Source organism: Lissotriton vulgaris, chromosome 5, assembly GCF_964263255.1.
Source record: "Lissotriton vulgaris chromosome 5, aLisVul1.2, whole genome shotgun sequence".
Classification (NCBI taxonomy): domain Eukaryota; kingdom Metazoa; phylum Chordata; class Amphibia; order Caudata; family Salamandridae; genus Lissotriton; species Lissotriton vulgaris.
In genome coordinates, this window is record NC_141693.1 from 1932615480 (window position 1) to 1932636267 (window position 20788).

At 46.2% G+C, this 20788-nt stretch overlaps 1 protein-coding gene across 1 annotated transcript in view; it reads right to left on the minus strand.

Moving 5' to 3' along the window:
- SKIC2 (SKI2 subunit of superkiller complex) overlaps nt 1–20788 on the minus strand; it is a 213455-nt gene that overhangs the window by 144761 nt on the left and 47906 nt on the right. The window contains exons 4-11 of the mRNA XM_086924568.1: nt 20502–20619; nt 18827–18941; nt 15248–15322; nt 12830–12883; nt 10291–10469; nt 9907–10050; nt 4527–4672; nt 2717–2863 (exon numbers count right to left, since the gene is read on the minus strand). Of these exons, the coding sequence (XP_086780694.1) occupies nt 2717–2863; nt 4527–4672; nt 9907–10050; nt 10291–10469; nt 12830–12883; nt 15248–15322; nt 18827–18941; nt 20502–20619 (978 nt within the window). The remainder of the gene's footprint in view (nt 1–2716; nt 2864–4526; nt 4673–9906; nt 10051–10290; nt 10470–12829; nt 12884–15247; nt 15323–18826; nt 18942–20501; nt 20620–20788) is intronic.

Here is a 20788-nt window from a genome sequence, read left to right on the forward strand (position 1 = left end):
CTGGTTCGTCTTGTGCTCCCGCCCTGTGATCTGCTACCCCAGAGAAGATCTGCACTGGTTCGTCTTGTGCTCCCGCCCTGTGATCTGCTACCCCAGAGAAGACCTGCAATGGTTCCTCTCGCGCTCCCACCTGCACTGGTTCGTCTTGTGCTCCCGCCCTGTGCTCTGCTACCCAAGAGAAGACCTGCACTGGTTCATCTTGTGCTCCTGCCCGGTGATCTGCTACCCCAGAGAAGACCTGCACTGGTTCATCTTGTGCTTCCGCCCTGTGCTCTGCTGCCCCCGAGAAGACCTGCTCTGGTTCCTCTCGTGTTCCCGCCCTGTGCTCTGCTACCCCAGAGAAGACCTGCACTGGTTCCTCTCGTGCTTCCGCCCTGCACTTTGCTACCCAAGGGACGACCTGCACTAGTTCCTCTCATGCTCCCGTCCTTTGCTCTGCTACTCCAGAGAAGACCTGCACTGGTTCCTCTCGTGCTCCCGTCCTTTGCTCTGCTACCCCAGAGAAGACCTGCACTGGTTTCTCACGTGCTCCCGCCCTGTGCTCTGCTGCCCCAGAGAAGACCTGCACTGGTTCCTCTCGTGCTTCCGCCCTGCACTTTGCTACCCAAGGGACGACCTGCACTAGTTCCTCTCATGCTCCCGTCCTTTGCTCCGCTGCCCCCGAGAAGACCTGCACTGGTTCCTCTCGTGCTCCCGCCCTGTGCTCTGCTACTCCAGAGAAGACCTGCACTGGTTCCTCTCGTGCTCCCGTCCTTTGCTCTGCTACCCCAGAGAAGACCTGCACTGGTTCGTCTCATGCTCCCGTCCTTTGCTCTGCTACCCCAGAGAAGACCTGCAATGGTTCCTCTCGTGCTCCCACCTGCACTGGTTCGTCTTGTGCTCCTGCCCGGTGATCTGCTACCCCAGAGAAGACCTGCACTGGTTCATCTTGTGCTTCCGCCCTGTGCTCTGCTGCCCCCGAGAAGACCTGCTCTTGTTCCTCTCGTGTTCCCGCCCTGTGCTCTGCTACCCCAGAGAAGACCTGCACTGGTTCCTCTCGTGCTTCCGCCCTGCACTTTGCTACCCAAGGGACGACCTGCACTAGTTCCTCTCATGCTCCCGTCCTTTGCTCTGCTACTCCAGAGAAGACCTGCACTGGTTCCTCTCGTGCTCCCGTCCTTTGCTCTGCTACCCCAGAGAAGACCTGCACTGGTTTCTCACGTGCTCCCGCCCTGTGCTCTGCTGCCCCAGAGAAGACCTGCACTGGTTCCTCTCGTGCTTCCGCCCTGCACTTTGCTACCCAAGGGACGACCTGCACTAGTTCCTCTCATGCTCCCGTCCTTTGCTCCGCTGCCCCCGAGAGGACCTGCACTGGTTCCTCTCGTGCTCCCGCCCTGTGCTCTGCTACTCCAGAGAAGACCTGCACTGGTTCCTCTCGTGCTCCCGTCCTTTGCTCTGCTACCCCAGAGAAGACCTGCACTGGTTCGTCTCATGCTCCCGTCCTTTGCTCTGCTACCCCAGAGAAGACCTGCAATGGTTCCTCTCGTGCTCCCACCTGCACTGGTTCGTCTTGTGCTCCCGCCCTGTGCTCTGCTACCCAAGAGAAGACCTGCACTGGCTTGTCTTGTGCTCCCGCCCTGTGCTCTGTTACCCCCGAGAAGACCTGCACTGGTTCGCCTCGTGCTCCCGCCCTGTGCTCTGCTGCCCCAGAGAAGACCTCTCGTGCTCCCGCCCTGTGCTCTGCTACCCCAGAGAAGACCTGCACTGGTTCCTCTCGTGCTCCCGCCCTGTGCTCTGCTACCCCAGAGAAGACCTACACTGGTTCATCTTGTACTTCCGCCCTGTGCTCTGCTACCCCAGAGAAGACCTGCACTAGTTCCTCTCGTGCTCCCACCCTGTTCTCTGCTACCCCAGAGAAGACCTGCACTGGTTCCTCTCGTGCTCCTGCCCTGTGCTCTGCTACCCCTGGGAAGACCTGCACTGGCTCCTCTCGTGCTCCCGCCCTGTGCTTTGTTACCCCAGAGAAGACCTGCACTGGTTCATCTTGTGCTTCCGCCCTGTGCTCTGCTGCCCCCGAGAAGACCTGCTCTGGTTCCTCTTGTGCTCCTGTCCTGTGCTCTGCTACCCCAGAGAAGACCTGCACTGGCTCCTCTCGTGCTCCTGCCCTGTGATCTGCTACCCCAGAGAAGACCTGCACTGGCTCCTCTCGTGCTCTTGCCCTGTGATCTGCTACCCCAGAGAAGACCTGCACTGGCTCCTCTCGTGCTCCCACCTGCACTGGTTCCTCTCGTGCGCACGCCCTGTGCTCTGCTACCTCAGAGAAGACCTGCATTGGTTCCTCTCGCGCTCCCGCCCTGCGCTCTGCTAAACCAGAGAAGACCTGCATTGGTTCCTCTCGCGCTACTGCCTTGTGCTCTGCTACTCCAGAGAAGACCTGCAGTGGTTCCTCTCGTGCTCCCGCCCTGTGCTCTGCTGCCCCAGAGAAGACATGCACTGGTTTGTCTCGTGCTCCCGGCCTGTGCTCTGCTAACCCAGAGAAGACCTGCACTGTTTTGTCTTGTGTTCCTGCTCTGTGGTTGGCTGCCCCAGAGAAGACTACGGCTGAGCACAGACAGCTGCCTGTACTCTCTCCTTCCCATGCTGCGGTGACGTGGTGAGTCCCCCTCCCCCCCTTCATGTGAACCGTGCTGGACCTTGAGTTCCACACTGCAGGGCCGCGGATCCCGGACAATCGTACCGTAAGATCTCCGTGGTCATGATGAGGCAGGAGCCGTCAGGGTGGAGCTGCACGTCCCCCGTCAGCAGCCCCACGTCCTGGAACGTGTTCTTGAAGTCTCTGAACTTCTGGTTAGACAGGGCCTTGATGGGCGAGGTGTAGATGGTCCTGAACATAGCAAGAGATTATTCATGAAAAGCCATTTCGGTGGTAGCATACCATCACGGGTGAGTTGTGCACCATACGAACACACAACATTTCTATTGATGACACGTAATAGTTAATAATAAAGAAATTCTGTGATTTGACAGTATGCTATCTGCCAACCGTTCCAAAAAACACAGTTTTACTAGTACAGGGTGGCCTGGTGAAACACACCCTATAAATACGCGCTACAAAACAAGGTACCACATGTGGCCAGATTTCTGTTTCTAACAGATCTGATTAGAGATAGAAGTGTAATGGGAAAAGACTTTACTGTAACAAAGAAAATGGAGGCAAACTGTGCACATTTTTCAAACACAATCTACTAATCAAAGCAGAATTTATTAAATAGACATTTATTAAGGTTGGTCTAAATGGGTTTTTTTTGCGAGTACATCCTAAACGGAACAGTGTTCCTGTTTTCAGTACGGTTCACATCATCACATTTTTATGGGTTTCCAAGGAAGGTGAAGAAGACTTTATCTAGTGGCTAGTTTGAAAATGTGTTCTACTTTTTGTATCATAAACAATGTGGACAAGCCTACAAAGAAATGTGGTCACTTCAAGTGACACCTTCATTTGTACTGGAGCACGGATGTTTAAAAAGACCCCACACCCACCAACCTAGTTGGTGGCATTCTTCATCATTGGGGTCCCAGCTGGGCTGTCAATGCAACCCATCTGTGCTACAACGCCTGATTACAGCGGAGCAGGTATTGTGATGTGAGGTACGTGTTCTATGTGATGTGACAAAATGTTAAAAATGTCTCTAAGAGAAGCACTTGTATAAAGTTTAATAGATTGGTCTTAGGACATATTTAAAAACATGGGCGGGATGTGGTGAAGATAAAAAATACTTTGATATCCCTACAATTTTTAGGTCAACTAGTTTCAGCCTTCCGCTCGGTTCGTGAGGCTCGAATCAGGACCAATGAGAAGTGGCTAAAAAGGTGGAACAGCCACAAAAGGTGCAAGAATCGGCACATGCACTAAAGTGTGCCGTGAGTGTGGTGGGTATGTTGTACTTACGAACCCATAAAGGTAAGTATTTTAACACCTTCAACGCTCATGAAGAGCTGAGCTCGTCATGAGCCACGGCGCTCCGGTGCTCATGACGAGCTGAGCTTGTGGATAGCTCAGGTGTGGAGAGAATTCCCCTGCTGTGCTGAGTTTTCCCCGGGAGTCAATACACCTGTGACGAGCTCAGCTCGTCATGAGCACCGGAGCGCCGTAGCTCATGACGAGCTTAGCTCGTCATGAGCATGGGGGCGATGTGCGCGCCCTCCTCCCCCCCAGCACAGCGGGGGAATAACCCTCGCAGAGAAGGGGTTAACTCATGATGAAGCATGCTAGGTTGGTGGGGGAGGGGTCTTTTTAAAAATCCACTGGATGTCTGTGCTCCAGTACAAATTAAGCTGTCACTTGAAGTGACCACATTTCTTTGTGATTTTGTCCATGTTGTTTATGATTAATTAATTAGGGGAAGAGGACGTAGCCCCACTTAATCCTTTGCTCACTCTCTTGTTGTTTATTGCTACTTTTTGTATCTCCATCACATAGATAAACAATGCAGGTCTGTATGCCACATGCACACTGCTCCAATCATGTCTCAAGTTCTATCACTTACCGGGTCATGTGCTTTTGGGAGAGGGCGATGGCGTACTCGGCCACCACCGTCTTGCCCGCAGACGTGTGGGCTGCCACAAAAACGGAGTCGTGATTCTCCAAGTGGAGGATGGCTTGCTTCTGAAAGACATCCAGCTCGAATGGCCACTGTAGGGGACAGAGGTGACAGAGGAATCAGCACTTCAACTCATTAAAAAAAGGTAGTCTTCCAAGTGTGGAGAAGGAAAATCTTTGGGCAGGGAAGGAGACAAACAATCACAAGACAACACTTAGGGGTTCTATTACGAGTTTGGCGGTCCATGGACTGCCAGACTTGTGAGGGCACGGAGGTAGCAGTCTTTCAACCACCCTCCTACTGCAACTGCCATACCTCAGCCGCCAGGGAACCGCCATTTCATGGTGGTGTTGCCGGGAGGCAGCAATATGCTTGGTAGGATCGCCGCAGTCGTGCAAAGCATATTATGAGTTTCCTCTCTGCCATGGTTTTCATGCCAGCTCCTCCTCCATGAAAAACGCGGCAGAGAGGTATGTGCCTCTGCGCCCTGGGGTGCAATCAGGAGGCACAACATGTATGCACCACAGTTCCTACACGGCATGGACTTTGCAGTCCATGACATGCAGGAACTGTTTTTAGCGTTCCCATTGCGGTGCCCATTTTCAGGGCACCACCATGGAAAAGCCTGTAGGACACGAGAAATAATCATAATCTGGCAGGCGACCTACCACGGATTTGGCAGTGCGGCGGCGGGGCAGACCCGGTGCCACAACGCCAAACTCATATTCAGGTCCTTCGTGGGGATGTTGGATGGGGCACATATGCCATATAGACCAAGAAGATTTTATGCTGTGGGTTTACACATTATTTAGCATTGGTAACCACCATTTTACATGCCTGTCTATTGTTTGTGAAAGGCTGAAGGCTCCCATTCTGTTATTTCCAATGACGTTTGCTTTTAATGCATTTATGCTGGTCACTGTCTAACGATATGCGGTGCACATTTTACACTGGGGTCTCCAAACTTTCCTATAGTGAAAGCTACTTCGAATCTATGAAGAATATCCTGAGCTACTGCCTAAATATGTGGGTATATTAGATAAAGATTCATGAGGCCCAGAAACGTAAACACCGCCCCCTGTTCCTGCCAGTCCTGCCCCAGAGAACATACAGAATTAATGGCAAAGGAGCTTTATCAGGTTTGGCCGTGGGGTCCCCAAAGATCAGTTTAGTCTTTTCACTTTTCTTTAGGAATCACCTCAGAGAAGGGAGTGTCTCATTGAGGCAAGTCGTCTCATTCTGGCAAAAAGCTGATCTTCTTAAAGAGCTAGGACCTGATAGACACACACTCGCTGCCAATAATTGCCCGAACGTCAATTGATTTATGACCACAAACAAGAAAATTAGAAGGATCTTATTTAAAATTAACATTGCTCGCCTAACCAGGACCATTAACAATCCTTCATTTTGCAGGGCAAATACAAACTTCATCGCACTTAACGAATATAATATCATTGCATTGTGTGCCTGTCAAGCAATTGGTTTAAGACACTAAGCACTTTTAACGAAAAGAAAAAAGAAAGAAAAGAAGAAACAAAGAAAGCAATGAAGAAAGAAAGGAAGTGTAGAAACACAGGAAGGGGAGAAAGAAGGGAATGGGAGAAAGGAAGGGGAAGAACAAATACAAAATAAAGAGCGGAAAAGGAGGAAGAATGGTAAGAGAAAAAGAAAACAGTAAAGAAAAAGAGGAAAGCTGGAAAACATAAATGGAAAGAAACTGATATAGAAAGAAAAGGACAATGGAAGAAAGAAGCACACAAAAAAGAAGAGAAAGAAAAATAGACGAAGAAAAAAGGAAGAGAAAAAGAATACACAAAGAAGAAAATGAAAGAAAGAAAAAGGATAAAAGTAGAGAAAGGAGTGACAAATTACATTAAGAAAAAAAGAAAAAGATGTAGGAAAAGTAAAGAAAGAAGAGAAATACAAAACAAAGAAAAAGGGCAAAGAAAAACTGAAAAGGAGAAAAAAAGAGCAAGAACAGTAAAAAAAGAAACAGAAAATCGAAAGAAAAAGGCACAGCATTGGGAAGGAGAGGAAGATAGGAGAAAAGAGGAAGAAAGAACGCAAGGAAAAGAAAAAGACAGGAAAGATTGCTTGAAAATAAGAGAAGCAGGGCAGGATAGAGAAAAAGAAGGAAACAGCTAGACAAAGAAGATAAAACAAAAAACTTGGAGAAAAAACTAAAGAAATGGAGAAAGAGGAGATAAAAAAGGAAGAACAAAGGTGAGGAAGAAAGAGAGGAAAAAGGGGGAACATGGAAGGAAGAAATAAAGCAAGAAGAGAGGAAGAATTGTTCACAACAGGATGGGCTGCATGGTCATCATCCATTGTCAGCTCCCCAGCCGCATAGAAGGACAAGAACATGTGTGCTGAAGTGCTTTCTTGTCAGGGTGCAGCTCCAATTTCTCAAACCACCTCATCAGCAATCATTATGTGCGAGCGCCTCATAGCTCGCCATCGACCTGTTGAAGACCTGCATTTTACCCGTTATAATGGAGCGCTTGTAGCCCATATTTTCATATAGTGTGTAGTATTATATATTACGATGAGGAGCTTCCTATGTGGTCAACTAAATAATTTCGAGGAGATACTTTGGAAACTACCTCACAGACCAAAGATTTGTTTACTGTCTCACTATAACCTGCAAAACAGTGAGTGTATTCACCCCCTTGAGAGACACTTCGTTCCAGTGGCTTACATGTTTCTCAGTTGTCAAGGACAGTAGCTGATAGCACGCTGGGTTCCTACAATTAGAACCTGGCCTGCAGCTTCTGACAGTCTGCCCACATCAAACAGGTAAATGAGGACTGCACTCCTTAAGGACTGACTTTTTGGTGCTGATTTTTATTAGCAAAGACTTTGTAGGAGAAAATCATATCCATGTTACCTGTTTTTATATTGTTTACTTTCTGTTCATTTCGAATCGCCACAGTTCTGATATTTACTACTATCATTTTGCATATATTCTGCACTGCTTCTAAAAATGTTGATATAATACTAGTTCAGATTATTTGCATGTGCTCCCTTTGGGGAGAGCAAAAACCACGCTTCCGGGAAAGAGCACACTGAACCCACAAGGATACCTGTGCCTCTGGCGGGTAATGTTCGCTCCTAACACGGATTCCGTCCAGTTAGGTTTCGAGGCGATACATGGAGATTCATGGAAGACCACATACCTTTTTTCCCCATCTCCAGATGGTAAGTCGATCTGCCTGTACAGACCTGGGTTCAAGGGAAATCTATTGGGTGTGGCCCTGGTATGCAACACATAGTCAGCCACAGCCCTAGACCTCTATATATTTCCCTCCCAGATAGCAGTGGCTGAGACTAAATCAAGCATTCCACCCATCACTCTTTGTATGCTTCTGAATATCGACCTACGTGGAACAGGTATGCCTAGACATGGGTCCAGTGCACACTGTGCCACTGGAACTAAGCTATACCAAGCTGATGAGCTCTTACCAAAGGTGAAACCAGTCCTGGGTTGCTTGTGACTCAGTTCTGTGAGGATCTGGCTTGGTAGTTTGGGATGGACTGTTCCTACGGGAGTAGGGAAAAGACTGATTTGCATATAGCTGGGTCCAAACTGATGTGTACTGGTGTGCAAAATAATGTAATCACCAGTGGCTGAGATCAATTCAAGCATTCCATCCATCACTTTTTGTATGCATTAGTATGTCGCCCTAAGAGGATGCATATGACCAGACTTGGGTCCTGTCACAGTGTGTGACTGAAACCAAGCTACACCTGGCTGATGAACTCATAACAAGGGTGAACCCGGTCCTGGGTTGCTTGTGTTCCAGTTCAGTAAGGACCATGTCTTGGCAATTCAGGCTGGACTGTTCCAAAGTAGCAGGGTCAAGACTAATTTGCACACAGCTGGGTCTAAACTGAGGTGGCATGGTGTGCAAAATAACAACTGGGATGTGGGTCCGAGTAATTATGAGTGTCTGAGATTAATTCAGGCATTCCAGCCATCAATTTTTGTATGCTTTGGTATGTCACCCTAAGTGGAACGGGTATGCCCAAACATGCGTCCCGGGCACACTATCACTGGAAACAAGCTATACACGGCTGATGAGCCCATAACTAGGGTAAAACCGGCCCTGGATTGCTTTTGTTCTGGCTCAGTGAGGACCTGGCTTGGCAGTTCCGGCTGGACTGTTCCCACTGGACCAGGGTCAAGACTGATTTGTATATACTGGAGCCAAACTGAGATAGCATGGTGAGCAAAATAACGATGGACGAAGATGCAGCTAAAATTAATTGCTAGTGGCTGAGATTAATCTAAGCATTCCATCCATCACTTTATGTATGCTTTAGTATGAAGCCCTCACAGTTTGTGGCTCAACCCTTTTCCGAAGGGAGGGAGGGTACGCCACTGTCAAAACCCAATGAAGAAGTGGCCTCTGAGCCACAACTGCTAGAAGAAATCTCTATTTTGATGAATGGTTTAGTGCAGTGGTGCAGTCTGCCAACTGATATATGGGTATACACTACGAGCTATTTACTCCAATAGCCACTGATGCTTAGCAGTTATTTTGGCAGTTATTGACTTTGGTTGGATACAAACAGACAACCTAAAGCTGAAAAGCTCTGCGACTCTGCTCCAGGTGGCCGTGCCTTCCAGTACTCTGTTGAACACGAACAAGCATGTCATGCAGCGGTGATCGTGTATGTCTTCCTATGGTCCCTCTCTTGAAGTCACTGTATATAACTGGAGAGTGAGAGGTCCATCTCATGCTGTCAGTGTTTACATATATATGGTCAGCAAGGGGGCACTTTCTTGACTGACACACAGGCACGCACGCTTGTCAGTGAGCGGCCACACTCTTGCTATGAGAGTACATGTTTTGCTGTCATGGTATACGTTTCTATATTCAGTCAGAGGCCCCTATCACGGTCAGTGTAAGCGATTATAGTCAGAGAGAGGAACCTCTCTTGCTAGCGGTGTATATGTTTTATAGTTAGAGGCGCCTGTATTGTTGTTAGTGTATACATATACATTGTATGGCCAGCAAGACACACCTCTGCTACTTTTGGCGCACATGTTTCTGCTGTCGTGAAACACTTCTTGCTGCCAGTCTATTAGCATACTTGGAGGTATGTAATTATCTATTTATATTTCATTTCACCAATGGAGGTGGAAAGTGCAGGTGTGAAGCGCAGTCGTGGCAAGATTAGATATGTGCCTCACCCCCCTCCTTAAATTACACAGATGTGAGGTGGGACTGCAGAGAGTTGCTTCAAGCCTGGAGCCTGCCCTGTGAATGATGCAGAGGTGGCAGCAGAGGCAACAAGAGGACACTATAGCCTTGTCACTTACCCGAAACGCGGGGTCTGGGATACGCTTGTAAAAGTCATCCACTGGGCAGCTTATGTCCACTGGGACAGCCCACTGCTCCTGCAGGACTGGAGCAGGCTCTTCTGGGCCCTTTGTCTGGGCAGGTTGAGAGCTGGTGACCGATGTCTGGAAGTGGTGGAAAAGAATGAGAAGCAAACATAACACAGCACAGTTCATTCTGAAATCTCATTTTCTACTACACCTAGAAAGTATATATTCCTTCTCGGCTAAATAAAAATAATTTTACTGACAGGCATGCTTCAAAGCAACTAAAATACCATAGAGAAATGAGGAACTACTTTGATCAGCTATGCACCCTAGGCACTGCCACCAGCTAGCCTGATCCATGACTTCAAGATGCCTTACTTGTAACACAAGATCTTCCAGACTGTTGGTCCTGTGAAGTGTAGTCTTGGTCTCTTCGGGCACCTTTTCCTGCGGTGGTTTCTTCTCCTCCTCCTCGTCGCTCAAGTCTCCAAACTCAAAGTCCTCCAGAGCACCGAGCAGGTTGGTAAGATTGAGCAGAGTGGGAGAAGCCTTTGATTCTGGTTGGGAGAAGTCAACGAGGTAGAATCAGTAGAAATCATACATAATATTGAAAAGGTAATTCATACCAGCTACAAGAGAACACAGACATGACCGAAACATATCAGCAGACTTCAGATGGGACATTACGCTTACAACATGTTGCGTCACCAGGAGCAATGAGATAAAGGTGAGAGGTGTATGTTTGGCCTGATCTAGTCCTCTTCCTAGGACTAGAAGTAAAGGTTAGGAGGGAGTGTTGAAGTGCAGGTCTGTCTCTGTGGCTTGGAATACAGGATTAAGCACATAAAGGACAAACAGGTCTTTTGGGGACCAACAGTTCAACTTACAGGTATATGTTATCCAGCATTTCTTTCTTCCTATTTTAATGCTTTTTTTTTTGAAGATCGGACTAAGTCAGTTCATAAGTAGAGCAATGAATAATGGCTGGTCAAGTACAGTACATTAAATAATAGATCTGCCACGCAGACCTAATGTAAACATGCATTATACTGGTAATAAATTACTTATCTAAATATCTCACTACAGTGTATCTGAACAAGACAACATGGTGTCTGCTTGCTTTGCGATACCACCCTCTTGCAAGGGCATCAGATTAAATTAGCTAGAAGAGAAGGCAGTTAGCAGGATAGTTAAATATTTGTGTTTGGAAAGTTTCCAGATTCATAACTCACTAGCAGTAAAACACCTCAGCAATATGCCATGGGTCTTGATGCCTGCGAGTACTCATGTGGCATACAAACATTATTTCATTTCTATTATTATTATTATTATTATTATTATTATTATTACAGAGGGCACCTCTTTTGCCAACATATCACAATAAACACTACGTGGTCTCCGCAAATTGCATAAGTTAGGAGGTTTGACTTGACTTGTGCTATTCATACCTCTCTCCCTTAACCTCTTCGCCAATCCAAAGAGTACTACACTCCTGAGAACACACAACCATTGATCAACACAAGTACTCCCAGTCTTCGGCAAGGATGGAATGAAATACCCTATTTTAAGTTCCTAGGTATAGGAATGCATCAATTACAAGAAGAGAAATCAAAATGAATCTGCCAGTATGTGCCTGAATCTGCGGAGAAGCAGTCACACCTGACTTGTCCCAGTGGACACAAGGACTCTTGCAGCAAGCAAATAGATCTCTGTAGAAACTAGCACCTCGCTAGGAACGAAACAGGATCCCAAGCTCGATGACAGGGCTTTACATCACCCAAACAGTCTTGAGAAAGATAAAAGATGGAGGGAGGATCCTGGGATTCAGGGCACCATTCGGTGGTGTGCCCTGAAAACAAGTCTGAATTCACAAGCAAACAGGTTCTTCAAGCAAAGTCTGGAAACTCAACTCTTCCATCTTCTCACATTGTACTTTTTTGCTTTTATGAATTTATGTTACAAAACCGAAGCAAGCGCATTAAGGTGTGCATTGAGGAATTTAAAACGTTTTTTCATTCCAAAATATGTCCATTTTTTTAAATATCATAATGACTATTACTTTGGAACAACTCTTAGTAGGTAAGAAGAACTTGTCTCTACAGATCGCATTTTTGAAGAATAGCAAGGAGAGAGATTAAATGATAAACAGTGGAGGCAAGTAACCAATAAGTTACTGTTGAGTAAGTATAAAGTAGAGATTCATGTAGGTTCAGTAGTCTTGAAAAAGCAAAAGGATTTACAAACATATGATGGCTGTAAATAGAAACTATTTGGTTTGTGTTTTATAGTAACAGTCACCAAGACATAAGATTCACCCTATACATTTGGGAAATAAAGAATATGAATGAACACAATTATAATAGGCTGGTACAAATGAGGTATAAGTGCTATCACGGAAGCACTGCAATCTTTGTTCTCATTGACCGTTAGTACTGACATGATCTAAGGCAGGCCCATTTAGACTATAAAATGACAAAATTAATAAAAAAATATAAAAGAAAAAGAAAAATAAGGTGACCTCGTAAATCTAGATATCTACTACTAGGTTTGCAAGTATAGGGAAAACTGTAGTGGTAGTGGACTGGGCTAAGAGGTTACTTTAGGCTCCAGTATTGCACATATGCTAGTGACTAAAGTAAGGCATGTCTAATCAAACCTGTAGGATATGAAAGCAACAAAAGATGCTACCATATCTTGAGTCACTTAAATATGAATATGAATTTCAATTTCAGCTCCGAGGTACAACTCGTACCTAGGAGCTGACATTTAAATTCATATAGGTGAAGGCTGTCCCACACTACACAGTTCATAGATTTCCACCCCTGTCAAGTGATTGAAAAGGGTTTACAAGGAGAACACAAGTCTGGAGGCATTTGACCAGCAGTCCTCGCCCAGTGACATGACAGCTTTCTTTTACCTTTCTGCTTGAAGTTCATTCCCTTCTTCCAACCGGGAGGAACAGTCAGTAGATCTGTGAAGGGAGATGGTGGAAGAGAAAGATATCAGATGTATTGAATGACCTCCTATCACACTAGTAGGTTTCTGGGATGTTCGCCCTTACAGAGCGAGCTCCTGGTAGACAGAAACCTCAATAGCATTATGTTAACACGTTTTCAGGACTGCCACACCGCCAGAATACATAGTAGTCATTGTTGCCTATGCTCATACTAATTCCTGGATGTATTCTCATGTGCTACAACTCATTCCTTCCAAGACAGAAATTATTATCATTCTTCGGCCTTCCATTTGGATTTGTCCTCCTTTCCCCACCCCCATAACTCTCTTTCTGCTCATTTCTAGGAATGATCTTTCGGCCTAGCATATTTCCATTCTTTCTTCCAACTGGGACTCTCAACAGTGTCACCTTCGTACGGTTCGGATGCTCCCGGTATTTCAAGCCACCAAAACTCTCATAGTCCCTCTTTTTCCATCCCTCCTTGCTACTGTTCTGCCCTGTTATAGGCTACACTTGTCTATTCAGGTCCTCTCACAAAATGTATCGTTTACTTTGCCATTCACCGTCTCTACAGACGTTACCCTATTGATTGACGTGTCTCCATCTTATCTCTCTTCACTGGTTACCTTTCCCTTTTCATCTCTAATATCATTTCTCATGCATCCTTTTTAGATATGTTTATGGGCTGATTGCTCCTTACCTCACTGTTTTGTACAAATCACTCCTCATTCTCTTAGTTCAGCCACTCAATTAAGACTAGTTTCCTTTGAAATTTGTGTCTCTTATTTAATAGTTGTGCTCTTCAAGCCACCTCTTGCTTCATCCCCTCACACCCACAGTCTGTGCACTCCTCTTGATGCCCCAACCCTATGTATAAACTCTCGCCTCACCACTCTAAACCCCAGCCATCGAGCTGGAATCTCCATCCCCTTCGTCTGCACTATTCATGGTAAACCCCCGTTTGAGTACAGCAGTGTTTACCAAATGGTGGGTTGCCAGCTGATTTTTGGAGGTTAGGAAAGTCCAAGCAATAAATAAAGATGCCTTTAAGTTCTGTATTTATCTTGTCACATTTGCTTCAAAGACAGAGGTCAAATGCCAGGCTATCTTCTGACAAATTGCTGCTTATTTTTTAACAGGGGGATTGGAGCCTACAAACTCCTATAACTTTGCAGTCACAGAAAGATGATTAAAGTGAATTATGTGACAATCTTACTAGAGTAGAGGGCGTGTGAAAGGAAAGGATGCCATTTTTTTCTAACACAACAAAATGTAAATACTGGTTAATGAATTGTACACATTCAGCAGTTAGGAAAGCAAAAATAAAGGAAATGATTTTTGTAATTCTGAAATGTGATGGATTTTAATACGATCAAAACAAATCATGACACTTTACTTGGTTATGCAAAAATTATAAATATTCCCTGTAACCCGATTTCCAAACATCAATTGGGGCAACATAGTTTTATCAGTAAAACTGTGTGCCTGTGCAAATTAATTAGACAAACAATAATGGTTCAGTTGGGAGAAAATGTGTACTTAAACAAGGTATTTCAACCTGTAATGTAACTCGTGTGTCTCTGGTGGGGTACAGACATAGTAGTATCAATCATTAAACACTGACCCCACATGTCTGAGAAAGTAAATACTTACTGAAACACTTTCTCAATGCTTTTGACTTTCTCAAGTATTGGTTGTACTGTCCATAATATACAAAAACAAATACGGTGCTATACAGTGTGAAGTGTGACTAATACAGATTTTACAAAAACACAAATACATACAAATTACAAATATTTAGGGTTGTCAACTGTCAATACAATAGTCTTTGTAGGCAAAATGCATTCTTTTGTTTCTATTAGACTTTGTGCAGTTCGATCTATAGTATGATACGTCGACGTTTCAACCCTGTTGGTGGCTACGTGCATCTGGGGCGGGTCTTCATCAGGACTGGGAAAGGAATGGACCGCCTTGATTTTATTTCTTCTGTTGTAATCCGTCCGGTGCATGTCAGCCATCTGGGCACACTGGATGTGGTTGGCCCACTGCGCCTGGGCTGTGTATGCTGGGTTCTTCAGCAACAGTGGGTAGCCGGAATACTACAATTGGATGCCTTGGCAGATGCTCAGGCGGTTGATAGGAGCGACAGTCTCCTAGGATTCTCTGTCGTGAATTAATTGGCCAATTAAACCGAAAATGTTCTGTCTGTAAATGACAGTGCATTAGCACACAATACTTTAGTTACACTGGTTAGGTTCAGCTTTATAAGTCACATGCATACCTACTGACACTGCAATGATGGGATACTCACAACACAAACACATGCAAGAATATTTGGAAGACATGTTGTGCTCCAATACAAAATTCGAGCCTTGATACCTTTTTCAAAATCCAGCTCCTCCTCCTGGTCTCCTCTGGTGAGGATCTGGTCAAGGGTTGGCTCGTCCATTCCACCTGGGAAGGAATGAGGAAGCCTATTATGACTGTGTGTTCAACACAGAAGAGAAGGTTAGAAGATAGAGAAGGGAGAAGACCTGTACACCTGACCGCGCCAGCTGAGAGGGAAGACCGAGGACATAAACATGAAGACATCCAAACATTACAACTACCCCAGCATCAGTACAGCATGTTTTGCACAGCCAGGAAGACTTGTGGTCAGAGGGGAAGGTGGCAGAACCTCACAACCACAGTAGCACCAGCGTCACTACACCATGTTCAGCACAGCCAGGGAGATTGAAGGAAAGAGAGGAAGAGGAAGGCAGAACCTCACAACCACACCAGCACAAGCGTCACTAAATCGTGTCCAGCACAGCCAGGGAGATTGAGGGACAGAGAGGAAGAGGAAGGCAGAACCTCACAACCACACCAGCACAAGCGTCACTAAATCGTGTCCAGCACAGCCAGGGAGATTGAGGGACAGAGAGGAAGAGGAAGGCAGAACCTCACAACCACACTAGCACCAGCGTCACTACACCATGTTCAGCACAGCCAGGGAGATTGAAGGAAAGAGAGGAAGAGGAAGGCAGAACCTCACAACCACACCAGCACCAGCGTCACTAAATCGTGTCCAGCACAGCCAGGGAGATTGAGGGACAGAGAGGAAGAGGAAGGCAGAACCTCACAACCACACTAGCGTCACTACATCGTGTCCAGCACAGCCAGGGAGATTGAGGGACAGAGAGGAAGAGGAAGGCAGAACCTCACAACCACACCAGCACAAGCGTCACTAAATCGTGTCCAGCACAGCCAGGGAGATTGAGGGACAGAGAGGAAGAGGAAGGCAGAACCTCACAACCACACTAGCACCAGCGTCACTACACCATGTTCAGCACAGCCAGGGAGATTGAAGGAAAGAGAGGAAGAGGAAGGCAGAACCTCACAACCACACCAGCACAAGCGTCACTAAATCGTGTCCAGCACAGCCAGGGAGATTGAGGGACAGAGAGGAAGAGGAAGGCAGAACCTCACAACCACACCAGCACAAGCGTCACTAAATCGTGTCCAGCACAGCCAGGGAGATTGAGGGACAGAGAGGAAGAGGAAGGCAGAACCTCACAACCACACTAGCACCAGCGTCACTACACCATGTTCAGCACAGCCAGGGAGATTGAAGGAAAGAGAGGAAGAGGAAGGCAGAACCTCACAACCACACCAGCACCAGCGTCACTAAATCGTGTCCAGCACAGCCAGGGAGATTGAGGGACAGAGAGGAAGAGGAAGGCAGAACCTCACAACCACACTAGCGTCACTACATCGTGTCCAGCACAGCCAGGGAGATTGAGGGACAGAGAGGAAGAGGAAGGCAGAACCTCACAACCACACCAGCACAAGCGTCACTAAATCGTGTCCAGCACAGCCAGGGAGATTGAGGGACAGAGAGGAAGAGGAAGGCAGAACCTCAGAACCACACTAGCACCAGCGTCACTACACCATGTTCAGCACAGACAGGGAGATTGAAGGAAAGAGAGGAAGAGGAAGGCAGAACCTCACAACCACACCAGCACAAGCGTCACTACACCATGTTCAGCACAGTGAGGGAGATTGAGGGACAGAGAGGAAGAGGAAGGCAGAACCTCACAACCACACTAGCACCAGCGTCACTACACCATGTTCAGCACAGCCAGGGAGATTGAAGGAAAGAGAGGAAGAGGAAGGCAGAACCTCACAACCACACCAGCACAAGCATCACTACACCATGTTCAGCACAGTGAGGGAGATTGAGGGACAGAGAGGAAGAGGAAGGCAGAACCTCACAACCACACTAGCACCAGCGTCACTACACCATGTTCAGCACAGCCAGGGAGATTGAAGGAAAGAGAGGAAGAGGAAGGCAGAACCTCACAACCACACCAGCACAAGCGTCACTACACCATGTTCAGCACAGTGAGGGAGATTGAGGGACAGAGAGGAAGAGGAAGGCAGAACCTCACAACCACACTAGCACCAGCGTCACTACACCATGTTCAGCACAGCCAGGGAGATTTGAAGACAGAGAAGAAGAAGGCAGAACCTCACAACCACACTAGCACCAGCGTCAGTGCCACACATGTACTATAGAAAGGGGTATTTGTGGGACAGAAAGGTGTCTGGCAGAGTGACAACTGTGCCAGCATAAGTACCAGTAGTGCATACCAGAAGAGAGAGCGAGGCTCAGATACAGACGCGAAGGATCAGAACCTTCCACTGTGCACTCCTCGGCACAGTGCACCACTCTCAATAATTTGAAAGGAAGAAGCCACTCTTCTTGAACCAAAAAGGTTGCAGTTTCATAGTCTTTGCCTCACTGTCTCATATGGTAAGTATCCATTGTGCCTTTCCTTCCTTCCTTCCCTGCAAACGGAGAACCATGCCAATGGAAGATTCTATTTACAATGTTTGCATTCCAAGCCCTTCCCACAGCAACCGGCTCCCCTTTTCTGTCCCTCCTATGCTGTCCTCTCATGTCCCCCCCTTGCCGCAGAGCTCTGAACACCCTTGAGATAGTGTAGGCCCGTTACAAGTGGCCTACACACCCCAATGTTCCATTCATTCCCATCCCCAGTAATGCTTCTTCCCAGTTCAGTACATCTTAGTTTGATTCGTGAGTACAAATCATGAAAGAGCACGATACATTTCATACAGACATAAAATTCAATAAAAACAGTTGATAAAACGTAAGCCAATATTACAATTCAATTAATAACATAGCTCCATGCAACAAAGGAGTGCTGCAATAAGGTGCATTAGCTCAGCAGTGAGATGCCACCACTGCTGTACAGGCAGCAGTTCCCAGAACTAAGCTGATAAGCTAGCATTACCGTTCCATCGATTTCCTAACACTTACAGACATTTTTTAGGAAACAACCAACGCTGTAACAAACATTGGGACTGTCTAACATCTGAAGAATTTATTGAAGGCAAATGGCTTCAGAATATGCTTAAGACAGCATCAAAAGAATCGTCAGCAAAATTTACAAAGGGACATAAAATTTAACAAAGGTTTCTCTATTTGTTAACATGTATAAACAACACATAAATTAAAGAAAGGATTCTACCAAAATGCATAAAGCGCTGGAGGTCCTAGCCATTAAAATGGCCCCATCAGTGAACAGTGACGACAGGACAAATTAATTAGCAACTTTTGGTACACCTGAGGTAGAAGCAATCAAATGTGTACTTAAATCATTGATATAGATAATAAAAAGTAGAGGTGTCAGGACACACACCTGACGTACTCCACTGGCTAGAGGGAAAGCGCCAGACCTCTTCTTACCATTTCCTGCACCATAACTGGCGCTTAACCCCCACCCCTGGAAACCACCTTAAGGCAGCAGATGTGACTTAGACAGAATATGACCAGGCTTCCTTCACCCCCCAACAACCCATTCAGCCACCAACCAATCCCTTTCACACACACCCAGTCCCTCATCTGTCAATGCTTTCCATGCCCACCCTCACATGCCCCTGGCATTCCATTACCTGGCCAGAAGGGGTAGTTAGTGGTGCTGCCCCTCACCGCCTCAGTGGGAGGACCCGGTGGCCGATGTAGAGAAAGCGAATTCTTGGCTGACAACCCTGTGTCATTTAACATCACCTGAGGAGGAGCAATGGGAGAAAGAATAGACTTGTTTCGATCACACTAGCTTTGACCAGACTCCATCTAACATTTGACATTGGCGGCAGGTCACGCGAGAGACGGTGACAGCAGTCCAGCTCAGGGGTCTCTTGTGGGTCATCAGAAGGTGATCACCTTTAGCCGCCAGCACTGTAGTGACCAAAAGCACTTCTGAAAATTGTTCAACAAATTATGTGTAGGAAAACCAGGATTGTTGGTTTTGCTTTTATAGTGCATTTAGTCAACTACCATTTGTGTGCAGAGGGTTTTAAAACAATTCAAGTCTTGTATTTGTACTTTCTATTTGTCGTGAATTGCCTTTGGGTTGTTTCTTTGTTTCAAATGTGTTCAAATGTCTTAACCAGCTGTGTTTATAGGTATTTACACTTGTCTGCGCTGTACAAAAATAAATAGTCAAAGGCAGTGTTTTCCGGTGCCTGGGGGGAATTCTACCATTCTTACAGTTTGATTTCTACACTGGCGTAATTTGACACAGCCTACATGCACATACTACTGACAATTATGGCTAAACAGCCAGGCATTGCCTATGCCAGAGCCCAGGCAATATTTATTATATACTCTGCCCCCATGGAAATGAGCAAAAAAGGAAAAGTGTTAGTTTTATGATACTTAACGAAACAATCTGCATTTTAAGATGGTTTTTAAGGTTACGACATTTGCCGCTGCGATTTGAGTGTATCCACTTAGGGCATAATACCGCTAAGATAACTCAGGTGGTTAATGCACTTATTGGATAGATCAAGTGCTCCCTCAGGTCACACGTTCGAATCATTCTGAAGTAGGCACACGTGTGTGCAGAAGTGCACGGCTTGAAATCAGTATTGTCTTTTATGTAACATAGATCAGTTGGTTAATGCTTTTGTTCTTTGCAGGGTTTCCGGTGCAACCTGCAGGTCACAAATTACATTGATGGTAAATACCTCAGGGAGTTCTGCACCAGTTGCAAACAGATGCAAGTTACCTATGCCCATACGTTTGAATCCCTGCATCCAAAGGTTAATAAAAGGAGTGACATTCTGTAGTAATAAATATTTAATAAAAGGTTCCAGAAAATTGAGGTGTATTATGCGTTTTACAAGTAGTTATTAATATAATTGCATACACTGATTGACATATTACACAATGTTGCAAAGTGATTTTAGCCCTACATATATTGCATAAAGTTTGAGAACACACTTTCAAATGTATGATAATGGCTTGGCAACCTGTAAAGTGGCATGCAGAGGGTATTATTGTTTTCCATGATAATTGTTGAAACTGGCAGGGGGTGTCAGTGTCAGGGGGTGTCCCATCTGGCGATCATTATCTGCTACCTGATAGGACATGGCCTGGAAAATTAAAATCAGAGCAGCGCCAGGCTCGTGTCATTGTAAGCACAGAACTGGTGGCTGCTGCTGCTGCCAAGAAGGTTCCGTCACCTTGAGTTTAAGGTCACTTAACCCAAAGCCCACGGTTAGTAAGTGTCACCTAACAGTGTTAAAAAGAGAGCGGGCAAAGGACAGGCACCAGGAGTCTCACCTCTTTGAACCCCAGTAAGTCTCCTGTAGTCGGGTTTCGGTCCACCTGCAGAACAGAGTGTACTGGAGTGACATCCAAGGAGTAGAGAGAGTGCAAGTCCTTCTCCCGAGGCCACACTCTAGAAAACAAAACACAGAGAACAGGAGAGTTTCAGCAAGATCAGAGGTGGCGGCCATATTTGCATTGGTCTCACCTCCTTCAACTCAGCTCTCCAGTTCACCAACTTCAGTCAACAACCGCCCCACAACCCTCAAAGAGGGGGGATGAGGAGGGACAGGAAGGTGCAA